The 17,500-nt window shown below is 50.5% G+C and overlaps 1 protein-coding gene across 1 annotated transcript in view; it reads right to left on the bottom strand.

Moving 5' to 3' along the window:
- Positions 1 to 17,500, bottom strand: part of LOC139405682 (cAMP responsive element binding protein 5b) — a 76,900-nt gene that overhangs the window by 20,832 nt on the left and 38,568 nt on the right. Inside the window, exon 6 of the mRNA XM_071148101.1 lies at positions 16,691 to 16,801. Within this exon, the coding sequence (XP_071004202.1) occupies positions 16,691 to 16,801 (111 nt within the window). The remainder of the gene's footprint in view (positions 1 to 16,690; positions 16,802 to 17,500) is intronic.

The following is a 17,500-nucleotide window of genomic DNA, read 5'->3' as shown; positions in this document are numbered from 1 at the left end:
AGAGAGAAAGATAGAGAGAGATGAAGATAAAGAGAGAGAAAGATATAGAAAGAGAGAGATATATAGAGATAGAGAGAGATGAAGATAAAGATTCCCTCACCGTGATACAGGCCAGGTTCCCACTCTTCTACTCGCTGGTTTCATCTGACACAACTGAATGACTTGGCTCAAACTGTCCCAGATCTAACTCAGCTCCACTTAGCTGAGCCCAAACTTATGGCCCTGGCAGGCTGCATTCGGACCCACAGTGACGCAAATGAACAGACCGACGGGCCTTCCACGGTGATGATCATCAGCAGGCTTGTGGTTACGTCCCAAATGGCACACTATTCCCTATATAGTGCTTTACTTTTGACCAGAGCCCTATAGACCCTGGTCAAAAGTAGTGCACTGTAAAGGGAATAGGGTGCCATTGGAGACGTAACCACTGTCTCTCCCAAACCCCTTCATCATGACCTCTAATGTACTTTAACACATGGTTGTGTTTGGCTCAGACTGTGCTCATCACCCAGACTTAACCACCACCTGCATTAACCTGTAATAACACACACACACTGGTTTCTCTCTCTCCCCGCGACTACATGTAGCCAGGCCACAGAACAGTCATTATGTCAGTGCAGGTGTTGGCCTGTAGTGTTGGTAGTAGGTGTTCTGACAGCGGAGGATGGTACACAGTGTGGAGGAAGAGGACAACAGTCTGGTGTTTAGATGTACCAACCCTGTCTCAACCTATCAGCCATATAATACAACAACAGAAAGAGCTGGTAAGATGGAAAAGTAATGATATAACTAACGATATAATCCCCATTTATTAGGAGGGAGAATATAGACAGTAGTAATGACACAGGTGGTCAAGGTTCATTTGTATTTTACCATTCAATGTTCTACGTTGATAAAATGCTGCCACACAGATTAAACATAAAACCCCAGCTACTGGACTGAAGATGCTTTCTCCCGGAGGGAAGAATCCATTTACTGTCTGACGTCTAAACCCTGACCTCTGACCTCCTGTATCACCCATCCCCCCCTCCTCATTAATGTGGTGTCATTAATGATATTTATTAATGCTGTCTTCCTATTTGACACCAGCTTAGTCGGCCCGGTGTGACTGATGTCCGTGTGAGTGCTCTGGCCACGTCCTGAACAGCCACTCAGGTTTCCCCTGTTACCTCCCTGGCCTGGCCATATGACTTAATCACTATTAACCCCGAGAGGAGAACGCCAGAGCGGGGAAGAACAGGGACGAGTGGGAAGAGATGGAGCCTGAGCCGGGATGAGTCAATCAAACCAGATCAGGTCAGGGGGACACACTTTCATTCCTCTTAAGAGTGGAGCAGAGGGCTCTCTGGGGACCTGAGGCCCTTTGGAGTCGCCCGAGTCATCACTAGTTAGGGAACATTGAACCTAACCTAACCAGGCCTGTATGTGGGGTTACAGAACATTGAACCTAATCTAACCTGTATGTGGGGTTACAGAACATTGAAACTAATCTAACCTGTATGTGGGGTTACAGAACATTGAACCTAATCTAATCAGGCCTGTATGTGGGGTTACAGAACATTGAACCTAATCTAACCTGTATGTGGGGTTACAGAACATTGAACCTAATCTAACCTGTATGTGGGGTTACAGAACATTGAACCTAATCTAACCTGTATGTGGGGTTACAGAACATTGAACCTAATCTAACCTGTATGTGGGGTTACAGAACATTGAACCTAATCTAACCTGTATGTGGGGTTACAGAACATTGAACCTAACCTAACCAGGCCTGTATGTGGGGTCACAGAACATTGAACCTAATCTAACCTGTATGTGGGGTTACAGAACATTGAACCTAACCTAACCAGGCCTGTATGTGGGGTTACAGAACATTGAACCTAACCTAACCAGGCCTGTATGTGGGGTCACTTTTAAAGTGGTAAAGAAATATTATCCTGGGGCTTTAAATGGACAGAGAAGAGAGTGAACAGCTCTATTAAAACCCTGGTTTGTTTCAATACCCTGCGTCATGTCAGTCTCTTCTCGTCAGACATGTTCAGCCAGCTAGCGTGTTTACTCTGTACTGTACTTCTGCTAACAGGATTTATAATGAGGTTACACATCTTAACTTTCCTGGTAACAATCTTTGTGGGCCCAGACCCTTCTAACTCTCCTCCCCCAGCCCCTAAAAACCACAGCATGGGTTCCCTCTGCGGCAGCTATGGAAGGGAGGGAGAGAGTGTCAGTGAGCCCCTGTGCCATAAATGTAGAGGGTATAATTCCTCCACCAACACCTCCTCAACCTCCTTCACCCCTCCCCAAACACCTCCTCAACCTCCCCCACCCCTCCGCAACACCCCCTCCACCCCCCCCTCCCCAACACCTCCTCAACCTCCCCCACCCCCACAACACCCCCTCAACCTCCCCCACCCCTCCCCCAACACCTCCTCAACCTCCCCACCCCTCCCCAACACCTCCTCAACCTCCCCCAACACCTCCTCAACCTCCCCCACCCCCCCAACACCCCCGCAATCTCCCCCACCCCTCCCCAACACCTCCTCAACCTCCCCCACCCCTCCCCAAACACCTCCTCAACCCCCCCACCCCTCCCCAACACCTCCTCAATCTCCCCCACCCCTCCCCAACACCTCCTCAACCTCCCCCACCCCTCCCCAAACACCTCCTCAACCTCCCCCACCCCTTCCCAACACCTCCTCAACCTCCCCCAACACCTCCTCAAACTCCACCACCCCCCCAACATCTCCTCAACCTCCCCCACCCCTTCCCCAACATCTCCTCAACCTCCCCCACATCTCCTCAACCACCCCCAACACCACCACCTCTACCCACCAATGCCTGCCTTCCATACCCACTATTCACTCTTCCATGTGTGCCCCCCCCCATTAGCTCACTTTTATTACATTACCCACATTCCCCAGAGAGGCAGGAACCTCTCCCCCACTCCTCCCTCCACCTCTCCTGTACCCCCTCTCTGCTAAACTGATTTCTTCTGGGACTACAGGAGGACGACAGGCAGCCTGGTGGAAAGTAGTGGGAGTCTCTCTGTACTGTAACTAGAGTCACTCCTTCCTTCCCTTCCCCCACTGGGCCGAGCCGAGCACAGCCTCCCTGGAGCCCCAGAGGAAGGAGGGAGGGAGGGAGGGAGGGAGGGAGGGAGGGAGCGAGGGAGGGAGGGGAGAGAGAGAGAGAGATGGACAGATGGAGGAAGATGGGCTGTTCTGTTCTGCCAGGCCCAGACGACCCCGGTATGTTGCAGTGCTGTTCATACGTAGCCACATTGGTGCGCAGGGCAGGCAGCGAGATGCACACACACCTACAGTGGAGGCTACACCCCCCCCCCCCCCCCACACACACACACACACACACACACACACAGCAGGCTAAACATACACTTGGCAGCCTCTCTCTCTCTCTCTCCCTCTGCCTCTTTCTCCCTCCCTCTCTCCCTCTCTCTCTTTCCTCCCTGTCAGTCTAATGGATTGGCCTTTCTGCCTCCAGACTCTACATCCCCACTGGTTCCTCTTGTAAAGCAGGGCTCTGTGGACCAGCCGACAGGGTTATTACTACAAAACCCCAGCCTCTGGGGGGGAGAGGGGCAGAAGAAGACAGACAGACAAGGAGAGAGAGCTAGAGAGAGATAGAGGGGGGGGTCGAGCTAGAGAGAGAGAGAGAGACATATGCTCACAGGAGCACAGTCAGGAACAAAGTGCCTGGACTAATGTAATGTCAGAGGCAAATTGAAACAGAAGACACCTTGCTGAGGCTCTTTCAGATAGAGAGTAGAAGGAATGTGGAAAGTAGTGTTTCCAAAATCATTCATCTGAATCATACATGTAAATATTTATCTGACAGTTTGTATTAATAGACTCTGATAAAGTTTCTGTTTATCAGAACAAAAATATAAACGCAACAACATGCAACAACTGAGTTACAGTTTATAGAAGGAAATCAGTCAATTTGAATTCATCAGGCCCTAATCTATAGATTTCACATGACTGGAAATACACATATGCATCTGTTGGCCACAGCCACCTTAAAAAAAGGGCATGGGACCAAAACTTCACAAACTTTATATTTTATATATATATATTTTTTATACTTTATATTTTTGTTCAGTGTGGTTACACAGGTCGCTAGACTAACAGATCACTTTCCCTAGCTGTGTTGTCGTCTTTATCATGGCTGAAACAGTTAACAACTGGGTCAACTGTTGAATGGTTAGCAACTAATCAGTCAACTGTTGACTGGTTAACAACTAATCAGTCAACTGTTGAATGGTTAGCAACTAATCAGTCAACTGTTGACTGGTTAACTACTGTCAACTGTTGACTGGTTAACAACTGGGTCAACTGTTGAATGGTTAACAACTGGGTCAACTGTTGACTGGTTAACAACTGGGTACACTGTTGCATGGTTAACTGGGTCAACTGGGCTGGTGTTACCATATGGTTCTGTCTGTCTGCCTCTGATTGGCTAATCACCGGAATTTACCTATTTTTTATTTTGTTACTTTTACCCCTTTTTCTCCCCAAGTTCCTGGTATCCAATTGGTAGTTACAGTCTTATTTCATCACTGCAACTCCTGTACGGACTCGGGAGAGGCGAAGGTAGAGAGCGTCCTCCGAAACACGACCCAACCAAGCCGCACTGCTTCTTGACACAATGCCCACTTAACCCGGAAGCCAGACGCACCAATGTGTTGGAGGAAACTCTGTGCACCTGGCGACCGTGTCAGTGTGCACTGCGCCCGGCCCACCACAGGAGTCGCTAGTGCGTGATGGGACAAGGACATCCCTGCCGGCCAAACCCTCCCTAACCCGGACGACGCTGGGCCATTTATGTGTGCCGCCCCATGGGTCTCCCGGTCACAGCCGGCTGCAACAGAGCCTGGACTCGAACCCAGAATCTCTAGTGGCACAGCTAGCACTGCGATGCAGAGCCTTAGACCACTGCCCCACTCGGGAGGCACTGCGATGCAGAGCCTTAGACCACTGCCCCACTCGGGAGGCACTGCGATGCAGAGCCTTAGACCACTGCCCCACTCGGGAGGCACTGCGATGCAGAGCCTTAGACCACTGCCCCACTCGGGAGGCACTGCGATGCAGAGCCTTAGACCACTGCCCCACTCGGGAGGCCCTGCGATGCAGAGCCTTAGACCACTGCCCCACTCGGGAGGCACTGCGATGCAGAGCCTTAGACCACTGCCCCACTCGGGAGGCCCTGCGATGCAGAGCCTTAGACCACTGCCCCACTCGGGAGGCCCTGCGATGCAGAGCCTTAGACCACTGCCCCACTCGGGAGGCACTGCGATGCAGAGCCTTAGACCACTGCCCCACTCGGGAGGCCCTGCGATGCAGAGCCTTAGACCACTGCCCCACTCAGGAGGCCCTGCGATGCAGAGCCTTAGACCACTGCCCCACTCAGGAGGCCCTGCGATGCAGAGCCTTAGACCACTGCCCCACTCAGGAGGCCCTGCGATGCAGAGCCTTAGACCACTGCCCCACTCAGGAGGCCCTGCGATGCAGAGCCTTAGACCACTGCCCCACTCGGGAGGCCCTGCGATGCAGAGCCTTAGACCACTGCCCCACTCGGGAGGCCCTGCGATGCAGAGCCTTAGACCACTGCCCCACTCGGGAGGCCCTGCGATGCAGAGCCTTAGACCACTGCCCCACTCGGGAGGCCCTGCGATGCAGAGCCTTAGACCACTGCCCCACTCGGGAGGCCCTGCGATGCAGAGCCTTAGACCACTGCCCCACTCAGGAGGCCCTGCGATGCAGAGCCTTAGACCACTGCCCCACTCAGGAGGCCCTGCGATGCAGAGCCTTAGACCACTGCCCCACTCAGGAGGCCCTGCGATGCAGAGCCTTAGACCACTGCCCCACTCAGGAGGCCCTGCGATGCAGAGCCTTAGACCACTGCCCCACTCAGGAGGCCCTGCGATGCAGAGCCTTAGACCACTGCCCCACTCAGGAGGCCCTGCGATGCAGAGCCTTAGACCACTGCCCCACTCAGGAGGCCCTGCGATGCAGAGCCTTAGACCACTGCCCCACTCAGGAGGCCCTGCGATGCAGAGCCTTAGACCACTGCCCCACTCAGGAGGCCCTGCGATGCAGAGCCTTAGACCACTGCCCCACTCAGGAGGCCCTGCGATGCAGAGCCTTAGACCACTGCCCCACTCAGGAGGCCCTGCGATGCAGAGCCTTAGACCACTGCCCCACTCAGGAGGCCCTGCGATGCAGAGCCTTAGACCACTGCCCCACTCAGGAGGCCCTGCGATGCAGAGCCTTAGACCACTGCCCCACTCAGGAGGCCCTGCGATGCAGAGCCTTAGACCACTGCCCCACTCAGGAGGCCCCTATAATTGACTTCTAATTGTGTTTTCCTTCAGACTGTGTTTCTCTTGTCATTATGAACTAACATGTCACATGCTACATTTAGCTTTAGCATTTACTCTAACATTGGGAACCAAACCTGACAGAGTGGAGAGAGAGGTGACTTGGAGAGAGCTGACACCCACAGCCATGAGGAAGTGATGTTACTGAGGCCAGAAAATAACAATAAGTTAACAGGCAATGAATCTCATGGGAAATAGGAAGTCTGTACTAATGAGTGAATCTGTGACACTATGTAAGAAATGTTAACAGGAAGGGGTGTGGTTGACATTGATGTGTTCACAGTTGTTGTTGAGGAGTTGTACTTAGAAAACTGTAGATGAGGAACTGGTCAGTGAGGTTACATAAAGTGTTAGCCATCTACCCATCTGTTGTTGGCTGGCCGGCTGGCTGGTTTACCCTGGCCTAGCCCTGCCGGAGGGGAGAGAGCCCTGGAGGCTAGTCCTGTCCCATTCACAGGCCCTGAACCGTACCCTGAAGGCCTTCACACATACGCCTCCCATCAGCCTCCCATCAGCACAGCTAAAACAACACACAGTCACCCAAAGACAAATACAGCAGACACACTGCTCCGCCCCTGCCCTCTGCCCCTCTGTCCCTCTGCCCCTCTGTCCCTCTCCCACACACACATGTTCACGCGTGGAAAACACACACACACGCACGCACGCACACACACACACACACACACACACACACACACACTCCACACACACACACACACACACACACACACACACACACACACACACACACACACACACACACACACACACACACACACACACACACACACACACACACACACACACACACACACACACACACACACACACACACACACAGAGGGGAACTCACAAGTAGAAAAGAGGTGTTTTGAGCCATATTCCTATGCTTGTGAATATGACTGTGGTCCATGGTTGTGGGTGGGTTGTGACCCTACTCTAAGCCCCTGGTGTGGGCACCATGGTGGAAGGAGACTCCCACCTCTCTAACTCCCTCCCTCTATCTCTCCCTTCCTTGTCAGGCCTCACCACAGATAAGCTGGCAGACACACACACTGTTAGTGTTAGTGTTTTAACCCTTTACTGTACACCCTCACCAAGCTCACATTTTCTGAGAAACTGTCGGTGGAGAAATACTGCCGTTTGACAATATGTAGAAGGATGCTAGTTGACCTGTACGTCTCTGTATCCCTGTTAGTTCTCCTCCGTTATGCCTCACTTTACCCTGTACAGACACACACTGCAAGAGGCACTGTTTGTCTCAACACACACACACACAGTGCAAAAGCACGCTCACGACACACACAAACACAGCACACTCACTCACACACAGGCACAGTTTAACCCTACACACTAGCAGTCAGTCCGTTGTGACAGAACGGCTGCAGCAGTAGAGCTCACGTTCAGTTGTGTCCTTGGCTCACCGTCCCTCTCTCTCCAATGACATCACCCCCTGACAATGCCACCATTCATACAGATGTTGCTTTCAAAACCTGGAGATACACTCCTATTGTCTGCTGCTGAAATTCTCCTATAACACAACCCATGGTCTAGCCAGGGGTGCTCTCTCTCTCTCTCTCTCTCTCTCTCTCTCTCTCTCTCTCTCTCTCTCTCTCTCTCTCTCTCTCGCTCTCTCTCTCTCCGCCTGTCTGTCTGTCTCTGTTTCTCTCTCTCTTTTTCTAACTCTCCATCTTTCTCTCTCTCGCTCTCATACCATTTAATGGTGTAAGTAGTTACAAATGACTTGATACAGTTAATCATTCAACATGGAGTGAAGGTGACTACACAGTTAATCACTCAACATGGAGTGAAGGTGACTTCACAGTTAATCACTCAACATGGAGTGAAGGTGACTTGACACAGTTAATCACTCAACATGGAGTGAAGGTGACTTGACACAGTTAATCACTCAACATGGAGTGAAGGTGACTTGACACAGTTAATCACTCAACATGGAGTGAAGGTGACTTGACACAGTTAATCACTCAACATGGAGTGAAGGTGACTTCACAGTTAATCACTCAACATGGAGTGAAGGTGACTTGACACAGTTAATCACTCAACATGGAGTGAAGGTGACTTGACACAGTTAATCACTCAACATGGAGTGAAGGTGACTTGACACAGTTAATCACTCAACATGGAGTGAAGGTGACTTGACACAGTTAATCACTCAACATGGAGTGAAGGGGACTTCACAGTTAATGACTCAACATGGAGTGAAGGTGGAAATTGCCTCTTCTTGACCTCATTGAACAACTCTGTAAATATGACTCTCTCGGACACTTGGTATTTCTGACCTACATATTTGATGTATTTTGCAGAATTCAGTACAACAAGTATTTCAATGGTCAAATAAAACTATAGTTTGTTCGGGTTTTAAAACAATATACAAGTTTAGCAGGATCATAAAACTAAAAATGTGTGGATGAAGAGTTGAGGTGAAAAAAATCCATCGGCTCAAACCACAACTCTTGCATCAGGATAGCTGTGATGGCTGGTCTCGGTGCATATTATGAAATGTTTCTTTAAGAGAAACGGCCTTTTTTCCCTCCTCAAGTAAAAAGGAGTACATTTAGAGCGTGCCAAGAATGATGTCATGGGCCCATCCAGTGCCAGGTCCGTGGCCAACAGAGCTGCAGTGTAGGAACATAGTATTGTTTACCTCATAAGAAACTCAGCACCAAGCCTGACGCTTAGTGACACATTTATTGTCCCTAGTAACAATGTAAACAATAGATAATTACCCAGATAATAAATAACACGTTTTTATACACGAGCTGCAGCTCAGAAGCAGAGCTTTTTAAATCTGTCCACATTTTTCTAAACCAACTGAACGGCAGAGGGAAAGGAACAGGTGATAACAGCTTTACATTCAACAGATTCGAACCCACGGTCGGAGACTCTACACCACTTTCAAATTGGAACCCACTCACATTTTTGACTTACAGTGCCTTGCGAAAGTATTCGGCCCCCTTGAACTTTGCGACCTTTTGCCACATTTCAGGCTTCAAACATAAAGATATAAAACTGTATTTTTTTGTGAAGAATCAACAACAAGTGGGACACAATCATGAAGTGGAACGACATTTATTGGATATTTCAAACTTTTTTAACAAATCAAAAACTGAAAAATTGGCTGTGCAAAATTATTCAGCCCCCTTAAGTTAATACTTTGTAGCGCCACCTTTTGCTGCGATTACAGCTGTAAGTCGCTTGGGGTATGTCTCTATCAGTTTTGCACATCGAGAGACTGACATTTTTTCCCATTCCTCCTTGCAAAACAGCTCGAGCTCAGTGAGGTTGGATGGAGAGCATTCGTGAACAGCAGTTTTCAGTTCTTTCCACAGATTCTCCATTGGATTCAGGTCTGGACTTTGACTTGGCCATTCTAACACCTGGATATGTTTATTTTTGAACCATTCCATTGTAGATTTTGCTTTATGTTTTGGATCATTGTCTTGTTGGAAGACAAATCTCCGTCCCAGTCTCAGGTCTTTTGCAGACTCCTTCAGTTTTTCTTCCAGAATGGTCCTGTATTTGGCTCCATCCATCTTCCCATCAATTTTAACCATCTTCCCTGTCCCTGCTGAAGAAAAGCAGGCCCAAACCATGATGCTGCCACCACCATGTTTGACAGTGGGGATGGTGTGTTCAGGGTGTTGCTTTTACGCCAAACATAACGTTTTGCATTGTTGCCAAAAAGTTCAATTTTGGTTTCATCTGACCAGAGCACCTTCTTCCACATGTTTGGTGTGTCTCCCAGGTGGCTTGTGGCAAACTTTAAATGACACTTTTTATGGATATCTTTAAGAAATGGCTTTCTTCTTGCCACTCTTCCATAAAGGCCAGATTTGTGCAATATACGACTGATTGTTGTCCTATGGACAGAGTCTCCCACCTCAGCTGTAGATCTCTGCAGTTCATCCAGAGTGATCATGGGCCTCTTGGCTGCATCTCTGATCAGTCTTCTCCTTGTATGAGCTGAAAGTTTAGAGGGACGGCCAGGTCTTGGTAGATTTGCAGTGGTCTGATACTCCTTCCATTTCAATATTATCGCTTGCACAGTGCTCCTTGGGATGTTTAAAGCTTGGGAAATCTTTTTGTATCCAAATCCGGCTTTAAACTTCTTCACAACAGTATCTCGGACCTGCCTGGTGTGTTCCTTGTTCTTCATGATGCTCTCTGCGCTTTTAACGGACCTCTGAGACTATCACAGTGCAGGTGCATTTATACGGAAACTTGATTACACACAGGTGGATTGTATTTATCATCATTAGTCATTTAGGTCAACATTGGATCATTCAGAGATCCTCACTGAACTTCTGGAGAGAGTTTGCTGCGCTGAAAGTAAAGGGGCTGAATAAATTTGCACGCCCAATTTTTCAGTTTTTGATTTGTTAAAAAAGTTTGAAATATCCAATAAATGTCGTTCCACTTCATGATTGTGTCCCACTTGTTGTTGATTCTTCACAAAAAAATACAGTTTTATATCTTTATGTTTGAAGCCTGAAATGTGGCAAAAGGTCGCAAAGTTCAAGGGGGCCGAATACTTTCGCAAGGCACTGTATGTCCCGTGGTTGGCACACAGAGAGACATGGTGTGGAAGTTGATAAGGGCTTGATGTGGCTCTTCCTGTCCACAGAAATGGAGAGAGAAGGACTTTCATCAAACAAACAATGACATCAAACCATCTAAAAAATAGACTTTCAGGAATAGAATACTGTGTTTCGACAAACACAAACACACACAGCGTGTGTGCACACTTGTACAACTATGTCAGCTGCTACTGAGCGAGTGGTGCAGGGCTGGACTGAGATCAGGGCTGTGAGGGAGAGTGCTGGCTATAGCCTGCTGAGCTCTGGCTCCGAGTAGCGATATAATGCTCTGTCTGTCTCTCTGTCTGTCTGTCTCTCTCTCTGTCTCTCTCTCTGTCTGTCAGTCAGTCAGTCAGTCAGTCAGTCAGTCAGTCAGTCCGTCCGTCCGTCCGTCCCCTGACCCAACACAACACACCACCCTATTCCTCTGACCCAACACACCACCCTATTCCCCTAACACAACACACCACCGTATTCCCCTGACCCAACACACCACCCTATCCCCTATCCCCTGACCCAACACACCACCCTATCCCCTATCCCCTGACCCAACACAACACACCACCCTATTCCCCTAAAACAACACACCACCCTATTCCCCTAACACAACACACCACCCTATCCCCTGACCCAACACACCACCCTATCCCCTGACCCAACACAACACACCACCCTATCCCCTGACCCAACACAACACACCACCCTATCCCCTGACCCAACACAACACACCACCCTATCCCCTGACCCAACACAACACACCACCATATCCCCTGACCCAACACAACACACCACCCTATCCCCTGACCCAAAACAACACACCCTGCATCAGGCCTCCCCGTATCAGCCCTGCCTTCAGCTCTGTATCAGCCCTCCTTGTTTCAGTCCTATCAGCCCTGTATCGGCCCTCCCTGTATCCTGTATCAGCCCTGTATCGGCCCTTCCTGTATCAGCCCTGTATCGGCCCAGTATTAGCCCACTATCAGCCCTTCCTGTATCAGCCCTGCATCAGCCCAGGGTGTCTGTAGTGACGCCTTAAGCACTGAGATGCAGTGCCTTAGACCGCTGCACCACTCGGGAGCCCCACTGTATCAGCCCTCCCTGTTTCCGCCCTGCCTTTAGCCCTATATCAGTCCTCCCTGTATCAGCCCTCCCTGTATCAGCCCTGTATCAGCCCTGTATCAGCCCTCCCTGTATCAGCCCTGTATCAGCCCTCCCTGTATCATCCCTCCCTGTATCAGCCCTGTATCAGCCCTCCCTGTATCAGCCCTCCCTGTTTCAGCCCTGGGCCAAATGTTTGCCGCCCTATGGGACTCCCAATCACAGCAGGTTGTGATACAGCCTGGAAACAAACCAGGGTGTCTGTAGTGACGCCTCAAGCATTGAGATGCAGTGCCTTAGACCGCTGCACCACTCGGGAGCCCCACTGTATCAGCCCTCCCTGTTTCCGCCCTGCCTTTAGCCCTATATCAGCCCTCCCTGTATCAGCCATGTATCAGCCCTCCCTGTTTCCGCCCTGCCTTTAGCCCTATATCAGTCCTCCCTGTATCAGCCCTCCCTGTATCAGCCCTGTATCAGCCCTCCTTGTATCAGCCCTGTATCAGCCCTCCCTGTATCAGCCCTGTATCAGCCCTCCCTGTATCATCCCTCCCTGTATCAGCCCTGTATCAGCCCTCCCTGTATCAGCCCTCCCTGTTTCAGCCCTGGGCCAAATGTTTGCCGCCCTATGGGACTCCCAATCACAGCAGGTTGTGATACAGCCTGGAAACAAACCAGGGTGTCTGTAGTGACGCCTCAAGCATTGAGATGCAGTGCCTTAGACCGCTGCACCACTCGGGAGCCCCACTGTATCAGCCCTCCCTGTTTCCGCCCTGCCTTTAGCCCTATATCAGCCCTCCCTGTATCAGCCATGTATCAGCCCTCCCTGTATCAGCCCTCCCTGTTTCAGCCCTGTATCAGCCCTCCCTGTATCAGCCCTCCCTATACCAGCCCTCCATGTATCAGCCCTCCCTGTATCAGCCCTGTATCAGCCCTCCCTATATCAGCCCTGTATCAGCCCTCCCTATATCAGCCCTGTATCAGCCCTCCCTATATCAGCCCTGTATCAGCCCTCCCTATATCAGCCCTGTATCAGCCCTCCCTGTTTCAGCCCTCCCTGTTTCAGCCCTGTATCAGCCCTCCCTGTTTCAGCCCTGTATCAGCCCTCCCCCTTGGGTTGTGCCGTGGCGGAGATCTTTGTGGGCTATCCTCAGCCTTGTCTCAGGATGGTAAGTTGGTGGTTGAAGATATCCCTCTAGTGGTGTGGGGGCTGTGCTTTGGCAAAGTGGGTGGGGTTATATCCTTCCTGTTTGGCCCTGTCCGGGGGTGTCCTCGGATGGGGCCACAGTGTCTCCTGACTCCTCCTGTCTCAGCCTCCAGTATTTATGCTGCAGTAGTTTATGTGTCGGGGGGCTAGGGTCAGTTTGTTATATCTGGAGTACTTCTCCTGTCCTATTCGGTGTCCTGTGTGAATTTAAGTGTGCTCTCTGTAATTCTCTCTTTCTCTCTTTCTTTCTCTCTCTCGGAGGACCTGAGCACTAGGACCATGCCTCAGGACTACCTGACATGATGACTCCTTGCTGTCCCCAGTCCACCTGGCCGTGCTGCTGCTCCAGTTTCAACTGTTCTGCCTTATTATTATTGGACCATGCTGGTCATTTATGAACATTTGAACATCTTGGCCATGTTCTGTTATAATCTCCACCCGGCACAGCCAGAAGAGGACTGGCCACCCCACATAGCCTGGTTCCTCTCTAGGTTTCTTCCTAGGTTTTGGCCTTTCTAGGGAGTTTTTCCTAGCCACCGTGCTTCTACACCTGCATTGCTTGCTGTTTGGGGTTTTAGACTGGGTTTCTGTACAGCACTTTGAGATATCAGCTGATGTACGAAGGGCTATATAAATACATTTGATTTGATTTAGATTTGATTTGATTTGTATCAGCCCTCCCTATATCAGCCCTCCCTATATCAGCCCTCCCTGTATCAGCCCTCCCTATATCCACCCTGCCTTCAGCTCTCCCTGCAGCTCATTAACTATTTACACTAGAGACAGACAGAGACAGGTCTCCCTAGGCCTCCTAGCAGCTCAGCCCCACCGCAAAATCTATTAGCCGTCATTAGCCCCCCTCAGCAGCAGCACACACTCCCACTGGGCAGGAGAGGGTTAACTCCGCCAGGGGAGGCCTTCAGTTACCACAACACACATCTCTCTCTCCAGTATCTTTTATCAATTTCTGTCTTTCAAATTCTCTCTTTCTCACCCTCCCCACTTACTCTCCCTCTCTCTCTCTCCCTCTCTCTCTCTCTCTCTCTCTCCCTCGCTCTCTCCCTCGCTCTCTCCCTCGCTCTCTCCCCCGCTCTCCCTCTCCCCCTCGCTCCCTCGCTCCCTCCCTCCATCTCTCTTAATGTAAATGTTCCTGTAGTGAGCGGCTGGGCCAGGGGTCTGAGGCTCTGAGGTTGTAAAGCTGGGGGGGTGTGGGGTTACAGTGAGGGAGATTTCCCATTGGCGGAAAGTCAACATGGTCCAGGGTAACGCGATTAGGGCTGGATCGAGTGCATCGCAGGGGACATATGGACCTGATCACGCTGCAGACACCCGATAGCACGGCTGTATTTATCGACTTGGCCCGGGTGCGGATATTACAGACACCAGAGATCCCCTGAAACCCCTGTTCCCCCGCGTCCCCATCCCTTCCCCACTCCGTCCGTCAGTTCCTTATGAAAACCACGCTGGAGATCTGAGCCTGATAAGCCGATTAGCCTCTCACTCTCTGTCCACAATCATGGGATTCCATCAGGACCTTTCAAGATATCCGGGCCATTCCAAATGTCAGGGCCCAAATCTCCAACCATCCTGTCATGAATAGAGAATGAATGAATATCTGACTGGTCAAGCAGCCTGCAGGTTGGTCCAGTAATGAAGCCTGGGTTGTTTTCTGAGGACTGTCTGCTTGTGTTTATTAGTGGCCTTGGCATTTACAATTCAATTACAACGATAGGCGAGAGGGGAAATAAAAGGAAAAGATCTGGATGTCTGGATGGAGGCCAATGCAGAGATAAGACTAAAACACTAATATTGTCTTACTCCAGCGTGTTACCATAGGAACAGCAGGAGAGATCCAAAAGACTACAAAGACAATCAATCTAGAGAGAGAGGAGGAGGAAGAGGGACACGTAAGTGCCCTGAGAATGCACCCTCTCTCTCCCCCCCCTCTCTCCCTCTTTCTCTCTCCCTCCCTCTCACTCTTTCCCTCTCTCTCCCTCGTTCTCTCTCTCTCTCCCTCTTTCTCTCTCTCTCTCCCTCTTTCTCTCTCTCTCTCACTCTTTCTCTCACTCTCCCTCTTTCTCTCTCTCTCCCTCTTTCTCTCTCTCTCCCTCTTTCTCTCTCTCTCTCGTCTATCAGAGCAATCACTGCTAATGACCTCTCACTGTCTGTCTATCTCTCTCTCTCTCTCTCTCTCTCTCTCTCTATCTCTCTCTCTCTCTCTCTCTCTCTCTCTCTCTCTCTCTCTCTCTCTCTCTCTCTCTCTCTTTCTCTCTCCCCCATCGCTACTTCTCTCTGTCTTTCCTTCTCTCTTCCCTCTCTTTCTACCCCCCCTCTCAATCTCACCAACCTCAGTAATCAGTGGGCCATTAAACAAGTCAGGAGAGCAAACAGCACTTTATTCTGACCAGCCACTTGCCTTAGACCACCTCCTTCTGCCTCTCTCTGCCTCTCTCTGCTGCTCTCTGCTGCTCTCTCTCTCTCTCTCTCCCCTACTCTCTCTCTCTGCCTCTCGCTCTCTCTCTCTCTCTCTCTCTGCCTCTCTCTGCCTCTCTCTGCCTCTCTCTACTCTCTCTGCTGCTCTCTCTGCTGCTCTCTCTCTGCTGCTCTCTCTCTCTGCTGCTCTCTCTCTGCCGCTCTCTCTCTCTGCCTCTCACTCTCTCTCTCTGCCTCTCTCTCTCACTCTCTCTCTGCCTATCTCTGCCTCCCTCTTTCGCTCTCTCTCCGCTTCTTCTCTCGTTCCTCTACCCCTTCTCCTCCCTCTCCTTTCTTCTGTCATCTCCTATCTTCCCTCCTCTCCTCCCTCTCTTTTCCCTCTACCCCCTCTCCATTTCTCCCTCTCTCTCTCCCTCGCAGTCCTCCCTCTCTCTCAGCCTTCTCTCACTCCCCCCCCCCCCTCTCTCTAACTGCCTGCTTTGTGAGGGATGAGGTCATTCCATTTCCATCCCGCTGTGTTAAACTAGTGCTAACAAGTTGCACAATTCCACAACATGTTCTGTACATTAAGATATACATCAGTCAGCCAGTCGGTGCAGTGCGGTGGGCAGCCCAGCCGCAGCCACATAAAGGGCCTTTTATTCAGGCTCTCTGCGACTCCAGCCCAGCGCTGCTCTGCTCCTACAGGTTCAGACCTAGCAGCTTTGATTCCACACACACACACACGCGCGCACACACACACACAAAATTATGAAATCCGCACAGAGAGTTTAAAGCAAGCGCAGCTTTTTGTTGGCATGGCCAAGTGGAAAAGAGAACGGTATAAAACATTGAGCATGTATCTGTGTGTGGAAGGGTGTGTGGAAGGGTGTGTGTGTGCGTGCATCTGCATGTGTGTGTTTTTATTATTCAGGTGTATTTAGTGTGCGTATGTGTGTGTTGGGGAGGATTGAGACTCACCAGTTTGGCCTCAGAGTGCATGGAGGGTCCATGAGGGGAGGAACAGGAGCTGGGATGGTTGGGGCCCTGCATACCCATCATACTGGAACACATAGACATCTGCCTCTCCATCTGAGGACCACAACAATATATCACACTACGGCAACACACACACCCACACACACACACACACACACCCACACACACACACACCCACACACACACACACACACACACACACACACACACACACACACACACACACACACACATACATACACACACACACACACACACACTTATCAAGGAGACACGTGGTGTGTGTGTGTGTGTCTGACAAAGACAGTGCTATTTACAGACACACACCCTGGTAGTAGCTTCCTGTTTTAACTCCCTCACTGCTGGGCTGGCTTCCTGTTTTAACTCCCTCACTGCTGGGCTGGATTCCTGTTTTAACTCCCTCACTGCTGGGCTGGCTTCCTGTTTTAACTCCCTCACTGCTGGGCTGGCTTCCTGTTTGTGTGTGTTCTGGTCAGCTCTAGTTGCATGCTGTGTGTGGTTGTTTGTATGGGTTCTCTGTGTGTGGTTGTTTGTATGGGTTCTCTGTGTGTGGTTGTTTGTATGGGTGATGTGTGTGTGGGTGATGTGTGATACAGGGTCAGATGTTTAATGGTTAAAGTGGTGATTAAAGGGGACCCACACACACACCCCACTAACCCTCCCCCCCAAAAAACACTCCCCTGATGTCCCCCACTACCCCACTAACCCTCCCCCCAAAAAAACACTCCCCTGATGTCCCCCACTACCCCACTAACCCCCCCCCCCCCCCCC

This window comes from Oncorhynchus clarkii, chromosome 3, assembly GCF_045791955.1.
Source record: "Oncorhynchus clarkii lewisi isolate Uvic-CL-2024 chromosome 3, UVic_Ocla_1.0, whole genome shotgun sequence".
Classification (NCBI taxonomy): Eukaryota; Metazoa; Chordata; class Actinopteri; order Salmoniformes; family Salmonidae; genus Oncorhynchus; species Oncorhynchus clarkii.
This window is presented reverse-complemented; position numbering and strand designations above follow the sequence as displayed.